General features: G+C 40.9%; 5 protein-coding genes across 6 annotated transcripts; 4 read left to right on the top strand and 1 right to left on the bottom strand.

Annotated features, from left to right (window-relative positions):
• Window positions 1-1,237: 1,237 nt before the first annotated feature.
• Window positions 1,238-1,956, top strand: LOC115743077 (late embryogenesis abundant protein 6). Its single transcript, XM_030677674.2, has 2 exons — window positions 1,238-1,402; window positions 1,494-1,956. Exons 1-2 carry the CDS (start codon window positions 1,316-1,318, stop codon window positions 1,821-1,823), a joined length of 417 nt encoding a protein of 138 aa, XP_030533534.1. The 5' UTR covers window positions 1,238-1,315; the 3' UTR covers window positions 1,824-1,956.
• A 162-nt stretch (window positions 1,957-2,118) lies between these two features.
• LOC115743076 lies at window positions 2,119-5,674 on the bottom strand. Its single transcript, XM_030677673.2, has 2 exons — window positions 5,237-5,674; window positions 2,119-2,578 (listed from the first exon to the last, which is right to left on the bottom strand). The coding sequence occupies exons 1-2, from the start codon at window positions 5,510-5,512 to the stop codon at window positions 2,351-2,353; spliced, it is 504 nt and encodes a 167-aa protein (XP_030533533.1). The 5' UTR covers window positions 5,513-5,674; the 3' UTR covers window positions 2,119-2,350.
• A 1,158-nt stretch (window positions 5,675-6,832) lies between these two features.
• On the top strand, window positions 6,833-12,919 carry LOC115743145 (AP-2 complex subunit mu). Its single transcript, XM_030677798.2, has 13 exons — window positions 6,833-7,161; window positions 7,990-8,167; window positions 8,632-8,722; window positions 9,365-9,459; window positions 9,574-9,663; window positions 9,738-9,786; window positions 9,860-9,998; window positions 10,282-10,398; window positions 10,524-10,614; window positions 10,696-10,838; window positions 11,397-11,511; window positions 12,338-12,382; window positions 12,457-12,919. Exons 1-13 carry the CDS (start codon window positions 7,079-7,081, stop codon window positions 12,535-12,537), a joined length of 1,317 nt encoding a protein of 438 aa, XP_030533658.1. The 5' UTR covers window positions 6,833-7,078; the 3' UTR covers window positions 12,538-12,919.
• A 3,285-nt stretch (window positions 12,920-16,204) lies between these two features.
• LOC115743140 (AT-hook motif nuclear-localized protein 8) lies at window positions 16,205-21,572 on the top strand. 2 transcript variants are annotated; one of them, XM_048275444.1, is made up of 6 exons: window positions 16,205-16,629; window positions 16,663-16,993; window positions 17,129-17,181; window positions 18,431-18,562; window positions 20,479-20,640; window positions 21,018-21,572. In XM_048275444.1, exons 1-6 carry the CDS (start codon window positions 16,408-16,410, stop codon window positions 21,300-21,302), a joined length of 1,185 nt encoding a protein of 394 aa, XP_048131401.1. In that variant the 5' UTR covers window positions 16,205-16,407; the 3' UTR covers window positions 21,303-21,572. The 2 variants fall into 2 exon arrangements, with proteins under 2 accessions (XP_048131401.1, XP_030533653.1); XM_030677793.2 differs by having other exon boundaries at window positions 16,206-16,993.
• Window positions 21,573-22,586: 1,014 nt separating this feature from the next.
• Window positions 22,587-23,339, top strand: LOC115743142 (auxin-responsive protein SAUR77-like). The gene is made up of 2 exons (XM_048276144.1): window positions 22,587-23,110; window positions 23,143-23,339. Exon 1 carries the CDS (start codon window positions 22,721-22,723, stop codon window positions 23,108-23,110), a length of 390 nt encoding a protein of 129 aa, XP_048132101.1. The 5' UTR covers window positions 22,587-22,720; the 3' UTR covers window positions 23,143-23,339.
• The last annotated feature ends 810 nt before the right edge of the window (window positions 23,340-24,149 follow it).

Genomic DNA, 24,149 nt, shown 5'->3' with positions numbered 1-24,149 from the left:
ATGTTGTGGTATAATCAGCATTAGCCATCCTACGAAGTGTAGCCGGCGCTGATGTGGCAATGTCAATTTTTTTTTTGTTTGTGAAAAAAATATTGACTTTTCCTTCTTTTTTTCCCATTTGTCTTCACAAGGCCAATGAGGCCGCCAGCCATTAAGCGGGGTCAGCACCCTAAGGCAAGGGTCATGAAGCCCTTATCGACCGCCGGCGAGGGCATCGCGGCCCCACCACCGTGTCAAGAAAAATAAAAATAATATTATTAAAATAATTACCATGTCGGCGCCAACTAGACGACAACTTCAGTGAATTGTAGCCAAAATTAAGAGGAATGACTAAAGTGACAAATCTTCAAAAGGTTAGAGACTAAACTTGCACAATTGAAAGATCTAGAACTTAATTAAAAAATTGCCAAGAACATATAAAAAAAGCCATAAATATATTTCATTGATACCAATTCAATCCTAAATTTTTTAATTGAACTAATTTAATCCTAAATCGTTTGACGATTTGTCAATGTCTTATACCTTTTGATGATTTGTCAATGTAATACATCCGGTTAATTTTGATCGGAAACCACTAACAATGATGTCGGTCGTTTTACGTGACACCACCGGAACTAATGTAGACAAATGTAACATTTTTTCATGTTTTCTCTGAATTTTTTAACATTTTTTCTTTTCCTTTTTTTTTACAACTCCATAGGTGAGGGTGTCGTGGCCCTCGCCCAAAATCAAGCGAGGGCCAACACCCTTGCGAGTTGGCTGGCAAGGGCCATTGCTACCCTCTCCTATGGCCGGCCGACTATCTCCAGCTCATAGTTGGGGCAAAAAGAAAGAAAGAAAAGAATAAACAAAAAAAGAAAAACTTAATAAAAAGTTTAGATTAAAAGAACTGAAAAATTGTTCACATAAGCCTTAGCCATACACATTGGATGTCCGGCGTTCATGTCAATAATTTCTGGCCAAATGATTAGCTGTTTGAGCTACATTAATAAATCATTTTTATGAAGTACCAATACAAAAAACTTAATAACTTTTTCGACACTTTTCTCAATATTTTTCTCCTTATGACCGTTGGGGTTATATAAGCGTTGTCGCCTCTTCTGAGATCCAACGTGGCGGCGCGTCCGACGTTAAAATTGCATGTTGGGCACATGGCAGTTTACGTGGCAGCGGACAGAGGATCCACTTCACAGGCATACCTCCGTCGGCCTTTTGCACCTTAAACGTAGTTCGCTATCGCATTCGTTATCACACACAGCATTTGCAAAGCCATAACCGAGCAAGGAAAGCTCAGGCTCAGACCAAGCGAGCGAAGATGCAATCCGCAGAAGAGAAGCTCAAGAACGTGGCCAGTTCTACCAAAGAGCAAATCAACAAAGCCAAAGCCAAAATCGAAGAGAAGGTCCCCCCATACACATGATTGCACAAACACTTGCGCTCTTTAACTTGGCGTTGCAGGGAAGGATTCAGTAACCGAGATTGAGATTTTGCAGGTGGAGAAAGCGGCGGCGAGGACGCCAGAGGAGAAAGAGATGGCACATGAGCGAAGGAAGGCGAGGGAGGCCAAGGCCAAGATGGAGCTGCACCATGCCAAGGCGAAGCACGTAGGTGAGAAGTTCGCCACCAAGCATTCCACCTTGGCAGGCCATGTCCACGAGCCGGTGACTCACCACACAACAACCCAGCCAGTGGTTGGAGCCCCGGGGCACCAAACCGGGCATCAGCCCGTCGGGACTGCAGACACAATGACTGGAACCACCGTCCCGACCTACCCTTTAGGAGGGCACCGACCCCACTCAGGACACACACACAAACATATGTAACCATAGAAACTAGTAGTGTTCTGTGTTTCAAGACTTGCTTTTGCCTAGACATTAGCCCTTTTTTTTTTTTTTAAGTTCGTTGTGGTTTGTTTTGGGGCTCTTTTTACTAAAAGTGAGCTTATTTAGAGCACAATGAGCTGTGCAGAGTTGTCTCGCTCCTCATGGTTTACAATGAATTGCAATATTGGGGAGGCATACAAGCAAGCAAGCAAACCAACAACTTTTAACCGCTAATCGACTCTTAACCAGGACAGGGCATATGCTTCCATGTCATAAAAATTCAGCAGCAAAAGTTAAAGGACAAGCAAAGTAGGAAGACACTTTCATATGGGAAAGTTTAAAGTTAATGTACACTATCCCTTTCAATAAGGATACAGGAATGTCTGCAATATGGGAGTTTCTGTCTATCAGTACAGTTGCAAGAATCATTCGCAATGAATCGCCAAAAATCATGCAGGATTCCCGTGACGAGAGGATTAAAGTTCCTAGAAGCGGGGAGAACATTCTTCCGCGGGTCCTTGCTAGTGTTATACCCACTCTAGCCTACCATGGTGTTCCACACAGTGTTGAACCTTGCCGTCGTGGGAAATTACCTGATTCTTGACCATGGCTGGTCTTGTACCGTGCCGCGGAGCAAACTTCAGCTGCGGCTTCTCCTCTGGCTCCAAAGCCTCCAGCAAAACCTCATCAAGAAATTCATGAGCCACATCCCCGTCTTCGTCTATCCTCAGTCGTTTTGCGCACCATCGCAGACCCTAAAGACAGAACAAACTCAACAGGTTAGGCTACGGAAATCTTGTAGACCAAGGTGGGGAAAAGGGTGCTGCTACGAAAACTGCACAAAAATGGAATGCGAACAAATCCAACGAAGCCTGAGATATTTGGCCTGCCATTAGAAAGAACTTTAGCTGCTAGTTCATGAGCACAGATTGACATCACATGTAAGATCCTGAAAGATAGCTGTCCGCCAACATGGGCTGTTGGGTTCAAAACTAGCAATTCTCCTCCGACCTTTCAAACTGCAACTCATCAGGTTCACTACAAAATCCACTGGCTCTTTCAATAATTCAAGGGGAAAAAAAAATAACACCTAGGGGGTGAAACATTGTATGTTGTCTGTATGCTTAGAAAGGCTTTCATCCATTCCAAGGAATAAGAAGCAAGGTCACAGTACTTGTGCAAATAGCGAGTTCATGAAGTAAATTATTTGATGCAATCAAAACTTTTCGAAGACAGGAGAACACGGATAGGAAAGAATAGAAAATGACTAGATACAACTAGCATTACAATTTCAATGGAGATATGATCTCCAGAAAATTTACAGAAATCTTTGATCCATGAGTTGCATGATATTTGTTAATATATGTTTGTCCATCACAAACTCTTCCTTCCTGATATCTCCTGGCATCTAAAATTTCTCTAATCCAAAGGCTCGGATGTGGAGTTCCTACAGAAATGGCCCAAGGATGCAGCTCCGCCAGTAGCCCACTCTCATCCTTCTTTCTCTAGAGAAATTATATGCAACAGATTCCCACAATTCATAGCGGCAGGAATATCTTTCGTTTGTAATATGGTTTCAGCTCTATCCCAAAGGTAAAGTTAGCTAACTAAGCTTCAGCTTCTTGCGAAAACAACTAATTGACTGCAGGAGCCAACCATAAAATAATATAAGAAACCTAAACAAAGGCATGATCTTAATGCCAAGTTCAGGACATTATGTTATTCCGACAAAATTATAGGACCCGGTAAAATCTGATTTAGTCCCCAAAATATGATCATATTTGCCAAGGCACCAGATGCAAATTATTCACAACAATCAAGTTCCTGGAATTAGCTTTCACATATGACAACTTCAATAGCCTAAGGGACTTAGCGAGATTGTCATTTATGCTGCATCTTTGTATCGACACCGGTTTTTCTTAAAGTGTGATGCTGCAATAGATACTCTAAGCTTAGACAGTGAGCCTGCAATAGCACTGGTAATGAAAAATTCTTATCTCAGGCTAATCCCAAATCACGTCTCATTTTCCAACCTTTTAGTCAACCCCTCACAAGATGACCGCTAACATGAAGTGGCTGGTCTAATTGTACATTCAGTGGATGTCAAAATCAAACAAATAGACATGGGCCCTTTTCATGGACAAATGACCCTGTGGTGCTAATGAAGAATTATTATCTCAGGCTAATCCCAAATCACGTCCCATTTCCCAACCTTATAGTCAAACCCTCACAAAAAGACCGTTATACATGCAGTGGCTGGTCTAATTAGCCATTCAGTGGATTAAAATATCAAACAATTAGACACGGGCCCTTTTCATGGACAAATGACCCATAGGAACTTAAGTGAAGGCTCTCATCTTTCAGCATATCTAGTGTTCAGACATGTTGTGCTCATGTGGTGTAAAGGACTTAGTTTTAAACCGCAGGTGGTGGGGATTAGAGTGTCACCTAATCGATAAAGAGTTAAACACAGGTGTCCTAGACAAGATGCTGCAACCTAAGAGACCTTGACATGGCAATGCAAGAGGAAAACAAGACACGAAATTAATTCAACATCACTGAACAGCTCCTAATCAATGAATGATATTTGAATGCATCCCTTGACGAAAGAGGATGAAGGGAATCAATCTTGGCTGGATTGTATTCCACAACATTATAGAATAAACCTAAAAATATACCAGATGAAGCATAAGCTCAGATCATCAACAGCAATCTACTAGTAGCGCCTATAACTGATCTAACCAATGGAAATGCATCGTGAATTGAAAAATGATGGAAAATTTGTCGCTGAAATGGTCGGCAGACTCCATCAACACCCCCATGATGACTTTAATCAACTAGGTTCTGAAAAAGAAACTTAATGTCCATGTTTAATCATATTTAAGCATTGTCAATCTACTGCCATTTTGCCATGGCAATGCTCCTTCTCTCTTTCACTCTCCTCCTTTCTATCAACACCTCCCTAGAAAAAAATCCACATCACAACTCTACATAATCAAAAGAAGGTCAGTTCTGTATCTGCAGATATCCGGAAATTCTCCTGGCAAGCTACTATAAGCTAATCAGCTCCCAGTAAAATGGAGTTCCTACATCTTTATGAAGACGTATGCTACGTCCATCTTTCGAAGACTAGCATCCTGGACCAGTAAATCCGCATGTCAATTTCAATTGCAAATCTGCATTTGCTTCAAAACAAATCCAAGTCCAAGAGTCCCGATTGACGCGAGGGAACGAACACAAGATAGAGCCACGCCGCCCTAGCTCGGAATCACGGAGAAACACCACGATATAGCTGAAAGAGATCATTTGAGCAGCACAAACCACACGCGGGTAGTATAACTCGAACCTAGGCTTCCGAAGCTCGGACAAACGAGGAAAGAAACCGACCCCGGATAGAGAAAATGAGAGATGACCTGAACTCCGCCGTCGCCGGAATCGCAGGGGACGAGGACGGGGCCGGCGCTCGGCCGTTCGACGGCGACTTTGACCGGGACGCTGAAGCCCCTGCGAGGAAGGCCGGTCTCCTGGTAGCTTCTACTTCTGCCGGCCGAATTCGGAGGTTCGTCTCCCTCTTCCTCTCCTCCTCGCTCTTCTCCGCCTCCCCGATGCTGCCGTCGATCCTCGTCGTCCTTGTTGACTTCGTCTCGGCCAAAACCTAGAATCCCCGCTATCCGCCTGAACAGCCCCATTGCTCCGAGCCTGCGTGAATCCGGACTCAGATCATGGGGAAGAGGGTGTCGTGGAGTGGGTGCGGTGAGCTGCGAAAGCGTCGATGGAGGTTGAGCTCGGGAGCTTGGGCGGAATATACGGGGAATATCGTAAAATTCTGTTCGCTTTGGGAAGAAGAAGAAGGAGAAGAAGATGGCGATGGATTCTTGTTATTTTCTCTATTTCTTTTTTTTTTCCTTCATTTTCTCGCTTTTTCTCATTGAAGAAAATATTGAGATGGTTTTTTTTTTTTTTGATCTATGGACCCATTTTAATCCCACATTCTTCTTTTCGACCAAAAATGAGTTTCGAGTAAATGTTAGATTTTAGTCACATTGCATGCAAATTTGGTCGTGTCAAAGTGTTCAACATCTTTGTTTTATAAATTGTAGCGTTGACAAAAAACCACAGGACGAATGACGTCGTACCAACAATTTTATATTACATGTCAAATCGTCATTTTAGTCCTAATCCCAATTACCGATATGACGTTTTAAGGATCATAATGATGAGCGAAATATTGCCTATTGATTTTTTTTTTTTTGAAGAGTATGAACAACAAATTGATTTCGATAAATCAAATCAATTCATCCTTTGCAACGAAAAGATGGTGGGTTTCACACTTTTGTGAGTCAATAATCGCATGGATTTATAAAAAGTACACTTTTCTTCGTCGGGCTACATTTTTCTAAAGAAAAAATAATGCATCCCATATATTATTTCATATTACTCGAAAAGTTTTATAGATTCATATTCTCTCTCGGGTACTTTTTTAAATAAAAAAGGGAAAAGGCAAAATTTGTTAAAAAAACAGAGTAGACAAGTGTACTGGAAATTATAAAAGCTTATCGCGAAAGTGTGATCGAGTCTAAAGTTTTTAAAAAGCGCAATCAAGTCAAAAAATTTATCAAATTAATATAATCAAGTCATTTCATTAACTTTGTCAATTTGCTTAACAAAAAATACCGACAAGACATTTTTTATTATTTTCTACCCCATTAAAAAAAAAAATAAGCAACAGGGCTCTCATTGGAAAATTGTTGTTGTTTGAAAGGGCCAATGAAGGTCGTCAAGGTCTCATCGATAGGGAAACGATCGAACCCTCCATCGCATAGAAATATTTGATTATATCAATTTGATAAGTTTTACATTTTAATTGTATTTTTTTAATCGGATAAAAAAATAGTATTCAATGGCACTTTTTCGACCAATTTTAGAGTTATTTTGTAGACTTATTCTAAACAAAAGCAAGAAGAAGAGCACGTGCCGGAAGCCTTGGTCACGTGCGAAGCAGATTCAACAAAACCGATCCAATTTCGCTGACCGCAGCTCAGCATTTCCCCCAATTCCTCACTCTCTCTCTCTCCAAATTCAATCCCTTTGGCGAATTCACATCGTTCATTGTTGTTGAAATTTCAATGCGGTAATCACTCACTCGCCGATCCACCCACTCGCGAGTCTCCGAAGAGCATTCGCGCAGATCTCTGGATTTTACAGGGGGAAAAAGGTCTTCGGTTGATTGGATCGTCGGGGGGAGATCGGCGACGATGCCGGTGGCTGCTTCCGCTATCTACTTCTTGAACCTCCGCGGCGACGTTCTCATCAACCGCCTTTATCGCGATGATGTCGGGTAACAGTCCATCCGCTGCTTAATTGACGTTACATAGCTGAATTTGACTCCGATCCCGCTAATTCGTGTTAGCTAGGTCGATTGTTTCCTCGTTTCTTCGTTTTGGTGGGCTTCAATGCGCCATCGATTTCTTCCGATAAGCAAACTACGTGATCCCTTTCTACGCGATCCCTTTTGGAAGCTAAGTGAAGTTGAAGTTTCTGGAGGGGTTTCGTTATGACTTGTGCTGTTGTTGTTGTTGACGTGAGTTGAGCTGCCTATCTTAAGTATCGTTGCTATAGCTTGAGTTTTGTGGATGTCTCTGGTTACCGGGTTAACCACAGGGGCTGTTTTTAATCGGGGTTAGGTGTTCGGAACGTAGCAAACTTGTGAGAATTGGATGGTGTTGGGGAAAATTTTGATGCGATGCATCAGCGTTGTGTTGCTTTGAAGGGATATACTTTTGCTGCCATTTGCTCCGTACTAAAACTGCTAAGATGGTTGCCACCACCATGAAATTGGAGGAGGTGGTGCTGCCAAAGCTTTTGTCGTGATCTATGTACATAGTGCGTATGCAACATGACAGCTTTATGGCCTTTGATTGTAGTGTTTTTACAAATGTAAATCCAGATGCTATTTGGATGGAGGTTTCCCATGCGTATACATCATGCCAATGTATTATTCGTTTAATTGGTTGTCATCATGCAAACCCTTGCATTCCTTTAGTTAACTCAAGATAACACTTTCCCATAATAGGCCCTCTAGTTGTTCGCTGCAAAACTCCTTAGCACTGCCTCTATCATATCTCTCTTGATCTCTCCTATTATTCTGATGGGTAGTTTCTTCTAGGGGAAATATGGTGGATGCTTTCCGCATGCATATCATGCAGACAAAAGAGCTCGGTACCTGCCCTGTGCGCCAGATTGGTGGTTGCTCATTCTTTTACATGAGAATTAGCAATGTCTACATTGTGATAGTTGTCAGCAGCAACGCTAATGTAGCTTGTGCTTTTAAATTCGTTGTGGAGGTAAGCTTCTTCTGCAGTATGTCATCTTCTTTTGAAGTCAGCAAACCCTGAATTCCTGTTTAGTGCATAGATTACTTGTTTGGTTTCATTGTGAAATGCCGCCACGCTGCTAGGTTATTGTTAGGACAAGTTGCACCAACTTTTATTTTCACACTTATAGTTTGTGCTCTCATTAGCTGTTGACTTGGTCTCTTTCTATTTATGTGGTCTCAATGGACATGTGAATAGACTGCTCTGGACTTTCTTCCGCCAAAACATTTTAGTTTCTTTCATAGAACCAGAACCATAACTGCTGCATGCATCAGAAAATATACATGATTATGGAAGAATAAGAGGGTCAGGATGAATGGTGAAATTAATAAAGCAGCAAGTTTCTTTTTCTTAGACAAGTGTCATTGTGGTGCAATCATATTTCATTGGAAAGGATTGCTGTGAATGACTGATAGAATTTCTCTTTCTTGCAGGCTGTTTCCCTTTTCAAATCTTATTTTGGAGGATCCTTTGATGAAGATGCTATTCGTAATAATTTTGTTCTTATTTATGAGCTTTTGGATGGTAAGTTAGGGGCTTTAATCGGTGATTTGTTTGTTTCTGGCTTCGATAAGGTAGAATAGCGTAAATAATATGGGGCAAAAGGTCCTGTGTGTTAGACAAGATTCTGGTTTTTGTACCGGAGGAGCAAGCGAGAATAAAAGTTTCTAGAGATATGCCTACTTTACCTCATACCACTACCGTTCATGTTGATCAATTGTCACGACTCAGCTTGTATGATGGTAGACTCTCATGTCTTGCTAATACAACAACTACATGAGTTTTCCCCTTTTTGAAACAGCACTTTTGATGAGTTTTAAGAGGATGCGAAATGCAGCATTAGGCTAACTTGATGCAGGACATGAGCCTCTATCTAATTGTCTTTTAGGGTGTGGATGTTTGGATGTAGGATGGTCGAGTGTACTGCTGTCAAAGCAAAGCGGGAAAGCATAAATACAGAATTCTTAGAAATATATATCTAACCATGTGTATTCTACATAGTTTAGTTTTAGTTATTTCTCAGAGTGTGAAGATCGTTTGGAGCTTGCATGCTTGTGCTTGGGGTGCATACGCTACACTATGTAGAATACACATGCTTATTATGGACTTTGGCTAGCCAATACAGGAATGGATTTTTTACATTCGTCATTATAACATTCATTTCAGAGATTATGGACTTTGGCTATCCTCAAAATCTTTCCCCTGAAATCCTGAAGCTGTACATTACTCAGGAAGGAGTGCGCTCGCCGTTTTCTTCCAAGGTTAGTATCATATTGCTTAAATTAATCCAGACGTGGTTTTCCAAAGTGTTCCCTGAATGATTCGTCTTCTTCTTTGGTGATTTCGAATCGTGCTATTTCCTATGAGTTTAACAGCCTTCAGATAAACCTGTGCCAAATGCTACCTTACAAGTCACTGGTGCTGTTGGTTGGCGGAGGGAAGGGCTGGTTTACAAGAAGAATGAGGTGACTTTGAGTTTGTGCTTTTGCTCTTGTCCATGATATCACCGTTTATGTGATCACGAACTTCATTTCTACAGGTTTTTCTTGATATCGTGGAAAGTGTGAATCTTCTTATGTCTTCAAAAGGTATGTCCAATATTTTGGATCTAAAGTACCATATTCATTTCCTTTGTTGCTCACCACAATTTGGTAAATACAGGAAGTGTCCTGCGTTGTGATGTGACGGGGAAGATTCTTATGAAATGCTTTCTCTCCGGAATGCCTGATCTTAAGTTGGGTTTAAATGATAAAATTGGCCTCGAGAAAGAGTCGCAGATTAAATCTCGTCCTATTAAAAGGTAGTTTGTCACCCGTAAGTTCATTCAAATTTGAAAGACTCTTGCTCTTGTGCTTGATGATGTTCAAGTTGCTTATGCATGGAAATGCAAATTGCGTGTGACCTTGCTAATACCTAGTCGTTCCCAGCTCATTTAAGCCGTCATTTCCCTTCCGGCATTGTGTTTCTTCAATGTACTTCACTTTATGCCTGTTAGATGTTGGCCTTTAAGTTTTCATTAATTATTTGTGCTATCATATGTTTGTTTTGGTGTTCTCTTCTGTGACAGTCAAATGTTTTTGCAGTGGCAAAACTATCGAGCTCGATGATGTCACATTCCACCAATGTGTAAATTTGACGAGGTTTAACTCAGAAAAGACTGTTAGCTTTGTGCCTCCTGATGGTGAATTTGAACTGATGAAGTAAGCTTATGATTTCCTCTTTTGGATTATCTGCTTATTGTTTGAACAATACAAATAATTGCTTATTTTAGGGTTAATGCTAGTAATCATGTGTTCTTTTAATTGAGTCATCTTATATCCTATAGGTATCGAATAACGGAGGGTGTTAATCTTCCATTTCGAGTGTTGCCGACGATAAAGGAACTAGGTCGAACAAGAATGGAAGTAAATGTCAAGGTTGGTAATGATTATTAGTGAAGATAGTTATTTATGCCTTGGCTATGGTCATTTGGTTCTCTCACCCACGTTAATCTCCAGGTAAAGAGTGTTTTCGGCCCAAAAATGTTTGCTCTGGGGGTTGTCATTAAAGTTCCTGTACCAAAGCAAACTGCGAAGACCAATTTCCAGGTTTCAACAGGACGAGCGAAGTATAATGCTGCTATCGATTGCTTGGTTTGGAAGTGAGTGTTTTAATTCAATGGACTATATAGTTTTGGAATCTGTTTTGGTTTCTCCTTTCAAGCACATGGTCTAACTCTAATACCTACTTCCGTTTTGAATCCATGATGAGACATTGTTGTTCTCCCAAGCCCCTCAACGCTTCACGAAAGCACATGATATAGGATTGATAGACTCTCATTTTGATTATTTGGTCATATCATAAGTAACTGGAGTACAAACAAGGCTTGTGTTTGGTTGGACTTGAAATTGGAATTTCTGAGGAGAGAGTTACATCTAACAGACTGCCACATCGTGGAGAGTGAGCGGTAAAACATCAAGGCTTGTATGGTTGGTTCTGGAGCTTGGTACTACTGTATCAGATCAGCCATCTCGGTGAAAATCATTCTTCTTTTGCGTGGTTGGTATTTTTCAGGGAAACAACACATAGTTACGTAAGGTTAATTGAAAAAAATTCTGTTGGGTCACTTTCCTGGACTGATATTCAGACAAAAAGGTTCTCTCTTTAGATTGTGTTTTGGTTGAGAAACTCATACTCATCATGTGTTGTGGCTCCTCAGGATAAGAAAGTTCCCTGGACAAACGGAACCAACTATGAGTGCAGATGTTGAGTTAATATCAACAATGGGAGAAAAGAAATCTTGGACAAGGCCACCGATTCAGATGGAGTTTCAGGTGAAAACTTTACTGATATTTTGTGGGATTAAATCGAATATATAGGACATGGTTCCCTTTTCATGAAATTAAGCTTCTCTAAAATTGAATTTCCCGCTCTTCAGTTTTTTCCTTTTCCTTAGCTGAATATTTAAGATTAATGCATGATAAGTAATCTTCTGTCTGGAAGAATGATAATATGAGTGGATAAACTTTTCTAAAGTTTGTATAGTGTCATATTCACTCTTTGTGGTGCCGTTTCTTCACCAAATTTATTGGTGAGCAAAGAAGTTATCAACACTTTCTCTGCCATTAGGGATGAAAGGTTTGTTGTTTATTCGACAAATTTCGCATCTCATTTCAGGATGCCGATATCCTGGACCACTGATTTTACCTGCCCTTGGTTGAGCTTGATTGCTCCTTCCGTTATCCACTAGCAGTGTTTTTGTGGAGTATCCTTCCATGTTGCAACCCTGTGCTTAGGCAGTTTTTCCTCCAATACACCCACTAGAGGATTACAATTGCCCACCCGCTGGTTCCAATATCTCTCTCTAGCCTTTTGTTAAAATGGGGCCAAAATCATTAAAAAAATATTGACATTATAAAGTCGTTTTTTTTTTCTTTGGCTTGTTTGTCGCTGTCCATTTGTCTGTCAATTTGAGTTTGCCTGCAGTAATTATGGCAGTCTCGCTTGGCGTAAACAATAGTTGAACATGAAGTCTTCAACTAGATGTAGTTCATTTTGAAGCTTGCAATCTCGTGGCTCAGATATGTCTATTTTGACATGCACTGCCATGTCTTCATCATCCCTCCTGTTCTTAAGTGATCTCATCAATCTTGCTGGCAGGTTCCTATGTTCACAGCATCTGGATTACGTGTCCGCTTTCTGAAGGTATTGTTGCCATGTGTATGATGTACCTTTGTCAGTGTGACCAAGGATGGTTGCTAAAATTATCTTCGTGGCAGGTGTGGGAAAAGAGTGGATACAACACGGTTGAATGGGTCCGCTACATAACAAAAGCAGGGTCTTACGAGATTAGGTGCTAAGCATTTGTATTGCTGCCTTGGAGCTCGTAATCATCGGAGTAGCAGCTGAATTTTATTACGAGAAAGTGTCAAGTCCAGTGCTGTCGAGAGTGGAAAGCTTGGTTATCCTTGAGCAGACGAATACGATTTAGCTTGCCTTTTGCTCCATGGTCTTGCGGAGGAATTCTCCATTTTTTTCAAAACATGAGCCTGTCAAATATGGTTAAATTGTGGTCACTGTCATTAATTCGTGGTTGTAAAGGCTTTATCTTTCGTCACATGGACATTTTGAATCGCGGCGTTTAGGTCAGGTCTTATTAACTTCTGGAGCTTGGAATTGTACATTGGTTTATTCATGTATGGGATCGGAGAATCGGTTGTGTTGTCGGCGCTGTTTCATCTACCCTCACTTGCCCAAGGCTTCGGTGTGGTGACATTGTTTCCTGAAGTTCTTGTAGTTCTTTCATCTCCTCGTTTCTCCTACGTGCTTGCTGATATTTTCATATGTTCAGCAACTATAGCTTTGGTTCTTGGGCCTTAGTTGATTTGGACGGTCCACATTTCATTCTTCCTTGCGATGTGAAACGGAAGGAGAAAAAAGAGTATCGGGTCCCCCCACCCTCGTCCTAATGCAAACCAGAATCTTGAAAAAGCGGTGACTGGGGGAGGCCAAAAGTTCTGAGTGACTTCTCACCTTTATGTTTGAATTTGGCATGACAAGTTTGACTTATGGTGGCTTTTAAGCAGTCGTCAGGGCGAGATCTGTGCTTTGGATTCACTTTTTTTTACCTGCCTGCCCTCCTCCAGTCTCCCTGCCCTGTTTACAAGTATACACGGGTGCGGAGGGACATGAGATGTAAACTAGATCTCCAAAAACATTAAGAGGAAAAGTAACCAAAAAAATTGAATAAAACAACTTATCATTAGAAAACATTTTCTTTGAAGATTTGATCGTTCAAAGTAATTAGTTGATGAAAAGCATTTTATTATGAACAACAATTTAAATTTGTTTTTGTTAGTTTATTTTCGTAAGAGATTATTTTCTAAAAAAAGATTCTTTGAACCAATCATTTTTCATGAAACAAACAAAGCGTAAGTACCATGCATTTATACTCCAAAATTGTTAGCCATCCACCATATCTTTGTACTCGTGTGATTGGTTGTCAGGAGAGATGTCGTGGTTTTTCCATAGGAATCTAAGAATTTCGTATTTCCTTGATAATTTAGTACTTACAATATCGACGTGGTCTTTTCACTAGTAGATATGGATGTGGTAAAAACTCATGGCTCTTGGACTCGAAACAAGGCTCGCTAGGAAATGTCCGACCTGGCATTCAAGTTCCCTAGAATCGCTCATTTCTCCTCTCATGCTCTGTCTTGAGGCTCTACTTCATCCTAGTTATTGGTATCCCAAAAGGTAACATCTTTCCAGTTAACGTTCTTTCTAGATAATCTTTTAAATAGTGAGCAGTTTGACAACATTATTAAATCGTGATCTTTATTACCAAAAAAAAAAAAACCCCCAAACTAGAAATTATACAAAAAAAAAAAGTGACAATGCCTCCCAAGTACAGTATGTAACGGCAAAACAAGTAACCCTTTCGAATTTTTCAAAATAATACCATTGTATCTTTCACAAACGAAAATATGGCGATATATTAATGTTCTTCCTAGCTATATCCGACGAGGTAAGATCTTTCTCACTAATGTTTATTCCAGTTACTCTTTCTTTGATCAGAAGTTTGACAGCAATTTTTACATTGTGATCTTTGGGATAATCCAAACTTGCAATTAGGAAGGGACATTGCCACCCAAGTACAGTACGTGACTAAAAAACAAGTACCCTTTTAGATTTTCCAAGTGACTATCTCTATTTTTTTTCGAAATGACGGATTAAATCTTTCGTACAAGTTAATATTGCGACGATCTAATTCACTAAAAAAAGATCATAAGTAATTAAAATATTACTTCATAACCTCGCGAATGAATGGTAAGGATCGGGAATTGTAATTTCATAACTTGTATCGGAATCGACGAGACCAAATTTCACGTGATTAGGATAAGTGTGAATCATTGGATGGGTTACGTCTAATGTGGAATTCATCGAAAAGTTTATGAATTCCTACTCATAAAGCATGTATTTTGGAATTTCTGCAAAAAAAGCTTTTTCCATATAAGCAACGTTGAAGAAGGAAAAATTGAATAATATATATATTTTATAATCAAATTAGGCCGTTCAAATCAAAATGGACGGCCTAATTTGATCCATGTCACCTCTTCAAAAATTTTAAAAATTCCCATCCAAGATTTTCCCTCCTTTTTCAAGAGGTAATATGGGTCAAATCAAGCCGTCCATTTTGATTTGGACGGCCCGATTTGATCAATGTTACCCCTAACATTGAATTGGCAATGTTAGAGGATCCATTTCCATCTTTTATGTCATTGAGCACTCACCAGTCAGGCGCATTCGAAATTTTTTCCATATGAGCAAGCATCAAATAAGGGAGAATTGAAATTGCCGATTCATTAACAATCGAGCATGAACAGGTTCGCAGCATGTAAAAGTATTTCCCAATTAAGTTATGTCGAACGAGGTAAAAACGAGGTTAACGATTGGTAATGATTGGGCACACGAGTTGGACGCGTGCAAATTTTTCCAAATAAGTCATGTCGAACGAGGAAAAATCGAAATTAAAGGTCTTTACCTATTGAGCATGTATGAGTTCGATGTATACGAAAATTTTCCATATAAGCGATATCGAACGAGGAATTAACTATTCTTATCTATTGAGCATTTACGAGTTCGATGTATACGGAACAAATTTTTTTTCCCGTATAAGCGATATCAAATGGGGAAAAATTTGAAATTGCAAATTCTTTGACAATTTGAGCACGTACAAGTCTAAAAGCAGGCAAAATTATTATGCAAATAAGTGCTATCGAACGAGGAAAAATCGAAATTATGGATCATCAATGATCGAGCACGTACGAGTTCGACGCACGAAAATGTTTCCAAACAAGCCTTGTCAAATGAGGAAAAATGGAAATTAACGGTCCTTAATTATTGCGCACGTATGAGTTCGACGCATGCAGATAATTCTAAATTAACCGTGTCGTAGGGGAAAAAATCGAAATCAACGGTCCTTAATTATTGAGCCCGATACAAGTACGGTGCATGCCATTTTTTTTTCCAAATAAGTCACGTCGAACGGGTAAAAATCCGAAACCAACAGTCGCCTACGTTTGTGTTCGATGCATGCAGATTTTTCCAACTAGGTAATGTCGAATGACGAGAAAAAAGTTTGAATTTAACGATCCTTGGTAAAAAAGCACGCACAAGTTCGATGCATGTAAAATTTTTTCCGAATAAGTCGGATCGAGCGATCACGAACGAGTTCGATGCATACAATATTTTTGTGGTTTATACCAGTGATGCCAAGAAATTGACCTTTTTTTTTTAATTTTTATATCCCTCTCTATCTATGCCTTAACAATGGCAATTTTGTATTAAAACACCAAAAGGGATGCTGATTTACCTTGGATCAAAAGCCAAATCCCGCAAAAGAAAATCCACCAAAACCCCTAAAATTGGCAAAGAATTTAAAACCCTACCTATTCACCATGGTCTCCCCCACTATATAAGCAAGCCCCATGTTTCTCTCTCTGTCTCTCTCTCTCTCTGTCCATCGAAAGTAGGGTCTCTACTTTGAACTTTGATTAAAAAAAAGAGCTCAGAGTTCGCAAAACAAAACCAAACCCACCTGCATTCACGCTTCTCATTTCCCTCTCTTCGCTTCCCAACAATAAAAATCTCGCCTTTACCCCCACCCCACAAGCAGAAAGAGAGGTGAACCTTTCCCCAGATCAAGAGGATTCAGGGGGGGAAGCAAAATGGACTCAAGGGACGCGGCACCGCCACCGGGGATGGTGGGGGTTGTGGGGTCCACCGGCTCCTACCCCAACGCCGGCCCACCACAGCCACCGCCGCCGCAGCAGCCGCCGCACCTGATCAACCCCAATTCGTCTGCGGTCATGATGCAGCACAGGTTCCCCTTCAACTCCATGGTGGGCGCCGCACCGCCACCCCCGCCGCAGCAGCACCAGCACCAGCACCAGCAGCACCAGCACCAGCACCAGCAGCAGCAGCAGCAGCCGGAGGGCATGGATTCCCTCAATAATGCCGGCGGCATTTACGACGGATCGTCGCAGGCGGGGCTGAGGCCGGGCGGTTTCTCCATCGAGCCGGCCAAAAAGAAGCGTGGGAGGCCCAGGAAGTACACTCCCGAGGGCAACATTGCCCTAGGGCTCGGACCCACTTCAGTGCACTCCTCCTCTGGCGGGGATCATCATCATCACCATGGCGGTGGAACCAGTGGCGGCGGGGGTGATGGGAACCTCACGGGCTCGTCTGAGCATCAGGCCAAGAAGCACAGAGGGAGGCCACCTGGGTTGGGAAAGAAGCAAATGGATGCTTTAGGTGACTTTTTTTTTTTTTTTAATGAAGACGAAGCTTTTTTTTCTTCTTTTGCTGTTTTTGGTAGATTCTGGGGTTTGTAAGTGCAAAGGTGTGATTTTGAGGAATGACGAGCTGAGTTTTGTTTTATGGTGGCAGGAGTTGGTGGAGTTGGTTTTACTCCGCATGTGATCCATGTTGACGCTGGTGAGGTATGTGAATTTTTGTTTTTGTTTTGGATGGTTTTGAATAGAGAAGAATGTGGTCGCTGAATTTCAGCTGCATTAGGGTTCTAGCATGTAGTTTCTTGATGGTGTGTAGTTCTAAGCACGACAAACAGTAATCTTTCTATTGTTTGTGCTGATGCGTACTGATCGTTCTGGAGTTTTTTAACTACTGTGTCTTCGGCGAAGAGTGTTTCTTTAGTTCAACGTTTGTCCTGGTTTTTCAATTTGGAGTTTTAGATGAATGAAAGTAATTCGCTTGGTTGAGAAGCCTGAAGTTTCGCTCGTTTTTCTTTGTCTATATAGGGATGCCAATCGGTATACTTGCTCTTTGATTGATCAATTGTATCTTTCTCCAGTCACTTAGATGAGATGAAACACCGTGTAATTGATGGATCGTGTGCCAATAATGAAGATTAATCATATGAACGCACGGTTACTATAGATCATCTTCAATGAACTTCATTTAGAGTTTATCTTTTCTTTTCTTGGAAGAATTGCTATATATTGTTTCGAACAGCACTAGAATAAATGAGGTCCTCTTTTCATAGTAAATGCCTCTCTCAGAGCTTGCCGACGCGCTCGTGAGTGCTGGATATCTTCATTTAGGTGCTGTTAGTTGGCATATATGAGGTTCTCATGTTAGTCTCTCTTTCTCTCTCGTGTATGGGGAATGCTCTGGTGAACACTTCTTGTACCTTCATGTAGGAGCTATTAGATAGCATAAATGATGTTCTCGTTTATAACTACTCTCTCTCTCTCTCGTGCATGCCCATACACTTGAGCGTGTATACTGCCTTTGTTTAGGTGCTCTTGGATGGCGTAGTGGGATTTTGTAATGTATGCTTTTTATTAGTTCCTAATTGGACACTAGACTTGTTGATAGCATTTTGATATTGGAGGATCGCCGCTATACTATTTTCTAATGCTTCTCCGACTTTAGAAAAACACTTTCTAACTGACATGATCATGCTATGACTCAGTCTTAACAGCTGATTAGCTGAACAGTTTTTGCTAGATTTGTTTTCTGATGAAATCTCAATCATAAATGGAGTATTTTAGACTTCGTTTATGCTCATTTTCCCTTTTTCCAATGCAATGTAGAATCTCCTCAATTAATTTTGCATAAAGAATGCTTGCAATAAGTACCTATTCGCCTTCTCATTGTTGTTAGCAGAAATCTGTAGTTCCAAGTAGAGATGCTCTGGTCCTCAGCTATATCTTTCTGGATTTGCAGGACGTAGCCTCCAAAATTATGGCCTTTTCTCTGCAAGGACCTCGTACAATTTGTATTCTCTCAGCAAGTGGAGCTATCTGCAATGTAACCCTCAGGCAGCCAGCATTGAATGGTGGGACTGTGACATATGAGGTGATCTTCGTGTTCTTGCCTAATTAGCCAGTCTTTCATAAGTAGAATGATATAGACGCAACGTAGAGTACATTTGTTTTAGTTTCTAAATGTTTACATGGGTAAAAGAAAACTCTTTCAACACTAGAGATGTTGCTACTTCAGTAATGATGAGAAAGAGCGTAGATTGTGGGTTGGTGAGAGAACCCAAAATCCTCACTCAGAAGTTCCTTGAGTAGTGATGAGCTAAATGATGGGAGAATTATAAATGTCTGAAGTCTTACCAATGAATCAGAATTAGGAAATGATGCATAAGATTTGATTTTGGTTCTGTTGGGAAAGACTATTTGATGGATTATTTCTAGATATGGTTAACACTTTATTTAGCAACATATTTGTGCATGCTGTAGATGGTCTTTTGAAGAAGGATAAGAATTTTTTTGCAAAGTAGGTAAAAAAAATTGGATAAGTCAAGTATGTACAACATGTCAAAGTGTTTCATGATTGGTGGTGTTTCCACCAGTATTTGACGATTCTCTAGTAGGAATCGCTTTTTTCATGTAGCATTTTTAACTGAATGCTTGCTTTGAGGAAGAAGGTATCTTTTTGTTTCGTTTCTTGACTTATTTGACTTAAACTGCCATCTTTATGCGTGTTTGCGTCAATTATCTATAGTGGCCAGTAACTTGCTAGGTGTGATGCCCTTTTCTTCATGATGGTTTCTTGGCTAGTAAAGAATCTAAAGATACTGAAATCGGATATATATGTAGTTGTAATTTCTGGTCCACAGCATGCGAATATCTTCGCATTGCTGGATGAAATATATGCTTCAATTGAAAAAATTATCGAACACGCTAAGAAGTTGACTTGAACTGATACATTGCCTTAGGAGATGGAGGCAAGTGGTTATAATAGTCGTAAGCATTACGGGGATCAGATATTTGTGGGCTTTTAGTGAAAGTTGAATAGACGAAATAGGTGAGGATATGAGAAGGATTGAATGTGGTTTTTAGCAATGTTTTCTCTCTAAAGTTTGCTTTCTGTTGTATGTGCAATTGCTGACCGGACTTTTTAGAGCAGTCGATGCAATGATTGGTGGTTCATCGTTGCATAATCAGTTGATGCAGGTCAATGCTATTTGCTCCAAACATTTTAATAATTCATTTCCATCTGATCTTGCATCTTGTGGAATTCTTGAGGTGCTTCTGCACAACATGCACTGTACTTTTCTGGATGTATGGTGGATGTTGTATACCTATTGACATTATAATCCGACAAGCTTTTGATGTCTAAAGCAGTGGCTTTGAGAATTTTAGATGTTTTGACTGAGATTTTGCTATCTAGTATCCTATCTGTTTCTGGTCAGTTCATCAAAAGAGTACTTGCTCTGTCTTCACAGGGGAGATCTTCCATATGACTGACAGTTGTCTTTCTGAATCAGATTTCTAGACAATTCTACTTGTTACTTTGTTGATTGTTTCTATAGTTCGTCAAGCAGGCCTTTCTGACTAATGTTAGCGTGCTGTTTGTCTCCTGACTGTACATTGGCTTTAAGACTATAGATGTTTTAGTCGCTATTTGCCGGAGGACTAGATAATTTAAGTGAATATTCTTTGTATTTCAAGCATTGTTTTCGCCAATATGATGAACTCTTCATGTTGATGCCTAAAATTTATTCCTTGCGCCTTTTGAAGCATCGTAAGTGATGATCTCGTACTGAGTTAAGGATTTTCTTTTAAAGCTGCAAGAGAGCAACTTCAATGTCAATTCATGATGTGAGAATTTCCTCATTGTCACTGGTGTTGTTGACTCTTAAATGATCGAGTAACCCTTGGTCCAGAGTAGAATGTTTTCTGGACTATTCGGAAAGCATCTTAGACTTTAAATTTCTTTTAGCATCACATATGACATTCCCGTCTCTCTTTAACACCTTACAGGGCCGATTTGAGATAATCTGTCTATCTGGGTCCTTCCTGTGTCCTGAAAATGAAACTGGTCGCAGCAGAGCTGGCGCATTAAGTATATCATTAGCAGGTCCAGATGGTCGAGTGTTGGGTGGAGGGGTTGCAGGATTGCTAATAGCCGCTACACCTGTACAGGTTGGTCAATATACATTAAAGACCCTCTCTTTAATTAAAGATGGCATTGTCTCAGTGCGGAAAAGTGCCATCCATGTGTTATCGTTGTGTAATCTGTTGATTCCAGAACAGGGGCATTTCTTGTGGAAAGGTCCCACAAAAAAAATTATAAGTTAACCACCAGTTCTTGAAGAACTTATCACTGCCTCTTGGGTGCCACAAAACTCAGGGAATTTTATTATCTTGTCCTGGATCATTAAAAAGGAATCAGGAGATGGGGAGAATTTACTGCCCTGTTGAAAATTTGGTGGGATGAAACTTAGAAAATGCCCTGCAACGGAGAAACCATGTCGTCAATACAGACTTCTCTCATTGTTTCTTTCCAAATTGTGTGACAGGTTATTGTTGGAAGCTTCCTTTCAAGTACAAAGAAAGCATCTTCGAGTGCTCTCAAGTCTGACTCTTCTCCGACGCCACAGGGTCCACAATCCCATATGTTGAACTTTGGTGCGACTGGGACGGCAGTGAGTCCCCCCTCTGATGGAGCATCGGGTGAATCTTCTGATGAAAACGGTAATAGCCCAATTAACCACCGACCTTCCGGACACTACAACAACACTAGCCAGCCGATCCACAATATGCAGATGTACCACCACCTGTGGGCTGGCCAAACTCCTCACTGAAGAAGTCAACTCAGATATAACCGGCTTTCTGGGTACTCAAGTTGAGATCATTAGTTATCGTAGCCGCAGAAATATATACATTTAGGCCAACTTGGCAGGCATCACCCGAATGACGATTTAGTGAGACATCCTCTCATCGACTCCATCTTATTTCTTGTTTAGCCTTCTTTCTCTTTCTGAACTTGGTTACTGGGTTTTTGAACTTGAATCTTATCGGAACATGGTGCTGTTGTTGATAGTTGATACCATGGGAAGCATTTTCTTGAGGAATCTATGCTTGTTTCGGCAATTACTCCGCATCTCTGGTTTCTTGTTTCAATGGGTGGAGTTGTGTTGGGATTTTGTCAATCTCTTGCTCTAGGTACTCTCAGAGATGGCTTCTGGTAATCTGTCGTCATGCATAGCTTTAGCACTAGAAGTTTGTTGAGCTGAGAATCAATAGTTACATACATTCAGTAGCCGATTAGCGTGGTCCTGAAGAGACATAACCGAGGCACTGAAGACTTGCAGCGCGCATGCTGTTACTAGTGTATGAGAGTGAAAGAACGAGGAATTTGCCGGTCAGGTGATTAGCGAGAGTTCCGAGTTTGAATCTGTGGAAGTATACTTGTTTCGGCGGGTCTAATGTGACTGATAAACTTGCATGTGACATTCTACTCCCTTTGTAGGAAGCCATCGTTAGGGTTTTTCTAAAGTAATCAAAGAGTTAATGTCTCACCAAAGCAGAAGGATTGCTTCTTGGTGTAGTGACTCCAAAGTACGCGAAGCAGGGGCCATGTAAAAGAGATGGGAAGATTATACAGTACTTGAAAACATGATCTTTCAACTACTACTGCCTACTCATGTGGAGCTCTAAGTTTGCCTCGGGCATCCCTAGTTTCTTGAGGGTTTGCGCGGTTCGGGTCAATCTTTTTCTCGCGTACCGACTATGCCAACTATTGACATCCACAGTAAGGAATCGAACGCGGATTGCTACTTCTTAACGCGGTAACTCTGTGATCTCAACATCTCTCGGTATAGCTGGCGTGATTCGCGGTGTCGGCTTGAGTCTTATGGGACTAATGATCCCATGGTCATCAGTCTTATTCTAATTCCTACCTTCCTCTCCAGCATATTCTTAAGCCTCACTCCAACGTCCCTCTTCGGCCAACAATCTGCAAAACAACACATACAATGGAAAACGACACATAACATTTACCTACGTTCTCTCTCTAGCCGTTAGCTGGCCAATTCAATATCCGACCTCGTCAAGCTCTACTGATTAATATAATTCCTTCCAGAGAAAACTCTCTCTCTCTCTCTCTCTCTCTCTCTGTCTCTCTCTCTGTATACATAAGTCGATTTCGCATGCGCATCTCTTAAATCCCACTTCAAAAGCTCCTTGCCCTCACGCTCAAATCATCCCCCTGTTGATATTAATGGATTGCTTGGTGCTGCCGGTTGCGCTATTGAGGCGGGGGTGCTCGGGATCCCGGCCAGGCTACCGGCAACTTGTCGAGGACGGGCTGGGTGAGCCTGACAGCCCGGTGACCGTGGTTGTTGGGAAGGAGAAGAGGGTGTTCTTGGTTGACTCGTGCGTGCTCGAAGAGAACCCGTTCAGGGTACTGATCGACGCCAGCACGAGGAAAGAAGGGCGGAGAGGTCCTGGCGGCACGAGGAAGCGGGGCAAGCGGAGGGAGAGGGTGATCTTCGTCGACGTGGACGCGATCCTGTTCGAGCACATGCTGTGGCTGATGCACAACGACTGCCCGTCGCTGTTTCAGCTGAACGTGGAGGAGGTCATCGACTTCTACGCTCAAGAAAACTAGAGACGAAACGCACAAGCACCCATTTGGAAAAAAGGTCCAAAGGTAGAAACTTTGTGAACTAATTTAATAAATTGTTTTCTATAACTATGATTATTTTCTTACATGGCGTGATAAATCCTCCAACGGCTCTTGGTCGTAACCCTAAGTTCTTGATTTGGATGTGTACACACTCAATGACACCTCAATGTATTAAAACCTATTCTCTTCAGAATATGCTGCTCCTTGTTGATGTGCGTTTTGGGTTATTAGTGATAAATTATTTAAGAGCCGGAAGAATAAAAATAATGGGATTGAAGCCCTAGACATAATGTCATCTGATGAACAATAATACAAAATTAGGTTATATTCATTGTCCCGTTGTCTTGTCGATCCGGCGCTATATACATGCACGGAAGCCGTCCTACGTGCGACGATGCGAAGGTTCATGTTCTTGTCATGGAGCGCTTTTGGATTTGCCGTTGGTGTTTCCTCTTCAATTTCTACATATCATATCATATCATATCATATCATCCATGACGTAGACTTTATATTTACTTACTAAGTTCAAAATAATTTGAAGACGATGGAGTCGTACATGTTGAAAATGTCAACAACATAGATTGTGATCCACTTAGCGGCTTGCCCATCTGATGAGATGCATACGCGTACATCCGCATTTTAATTGTTAGATTGGCTACGTGATTGATTAATGAAAAAGCTCATCCATAACCATCTGTCTAGCAAATAAATTAAAGGGCAAAAGTCGCCCGCCAAATATTCCAAATTATGTCAATTGTAACACGTTTACTCTAAAAAAAAAAAAATTATGACATCAAAAATCTCAAATTTGTACCTGCGTGACATATTTTACTTTCCTCAAGGTTTCGTCAACGAGCGCCATTAAAATTCTATCTACATGGATATCAAAAAGCAAACAGTGTAGACATGGTGTCCACACGGTTTAGGTAAAATAAAAACGACGTTGTTTTTTTTTGAAAAATCATCGGACGAAACCTTGACGAAGGGTAAATGCGTCATAAAAGTGCTAGTTTGGGTTTTT

Source organism: Rhodamnia argentea, chromosome 3 (assembly GCF_020921035.1).
Source record: "Rhodamnia argentea isolate NSW1041297 chromosome 3, ASM2092103v1, whole genome shotgun sequence".
NCBI lineage: Eukaryota > Viridiplantae > Streptophyta > Magnoliopsida > Myrtales > Myrtaceae > Rhodamnia > Rhodamnia argentea.
The sequence above is the reverse complement of the archived record's forward strand: the minus strand, read 5'-3'. Positions and strand labels throughout refer to the sequence as shown.

What these genes read in the sequence shown, in the direction of transcription:
- LOC115743077 (XM_030677674.2), top strand. Translation starts at nt 1,316, where the DNA reads ATGCAATCCGCAGAAGAGAAGCTCAAGAACGTGGCCAGTTCTACCAAA. An exon ending in AAGCCAAAATCGAAGAGAAG is followed by an intron (nt 1,403 to 1,493) that starts GTCCCCCCATAC and finishes GAGATTTTGCAG; the next exon opens with GTGGAGAAAGCGGCGGCGAG.
- LOC115743145 (XM_030677798.2), top strand. Translation starts at nt 7,079, where the DNA reads ATGCCGGTGGCTGCTTCCGCTATCTACTTCTTGAACCTCCGCGGCGAC. An exon ending in TATTTATGAGCTTTTGGATG is followed by an intron (nt 8,723 to 9,364) that starts GTAAGTTAGGGG and finishes CATTCATTTCAG; the next exon opens with AGATTATGGACTTTGGCTAT. An exon ending in GCTCGCCGTTTTCTTCCAAG is followed by an intron (nt 9,460 to 9,573) that starts GTTAGTATCATA and finishes TGAGTTTAACAG; the next exon opens with CCTTCAGATAAACCTGTGCC.
- LOC115743140 (XM_030677793.2), top strand. Translation starts at nt 16,408, where the DNA reads ATGGACTCAAGGGACGCGGCACCGCCACCGGGGATGGTGGGGGTTGTG. An exon ending in GTGGGACTGTGACATATGAG is followed by an intron (nt 18,563 to 20,478) that starts GTGATCTTCGTG and finishes AACACCTTACAG; the next exon opens with GGCCGATTTGAGATAATCTG. An exon ending in TAGCCGCTACACCTGTACAG is followed by an intron (nt 20,641 to 21,017) that starts GTTGGTCAATAT and finishes ATTGTGTGACAG; the next exon opens with GTTATTGTTGGAAGCTTCCT.
- LOC115743076 (XM_030677673.2), bottom strand. Translation starts at nt 5,512, where the DNA reads ATGGGGCTGTTCAGGCGGATAGCGGGGATTCTAGGTTTTGGCCGAGAC. An exon ending in CCGGCGACGGCGGAGTTCAG is followed by an intron (nt 2,579 to 5,236) that starts GTCATCTCTCAT and finishes TTCTGTCTTTAG; the next exon opens with GGTCTGCGATGGTGCGCAAA.
- LOC115743142 (XM_048276144.1), top strand. Translation starts at nt 22,721, where the DNA reads ATGGATTGCTTGGTGCTGCCGGTTGCGCTATTGAGGCGGGGGTGCTCG.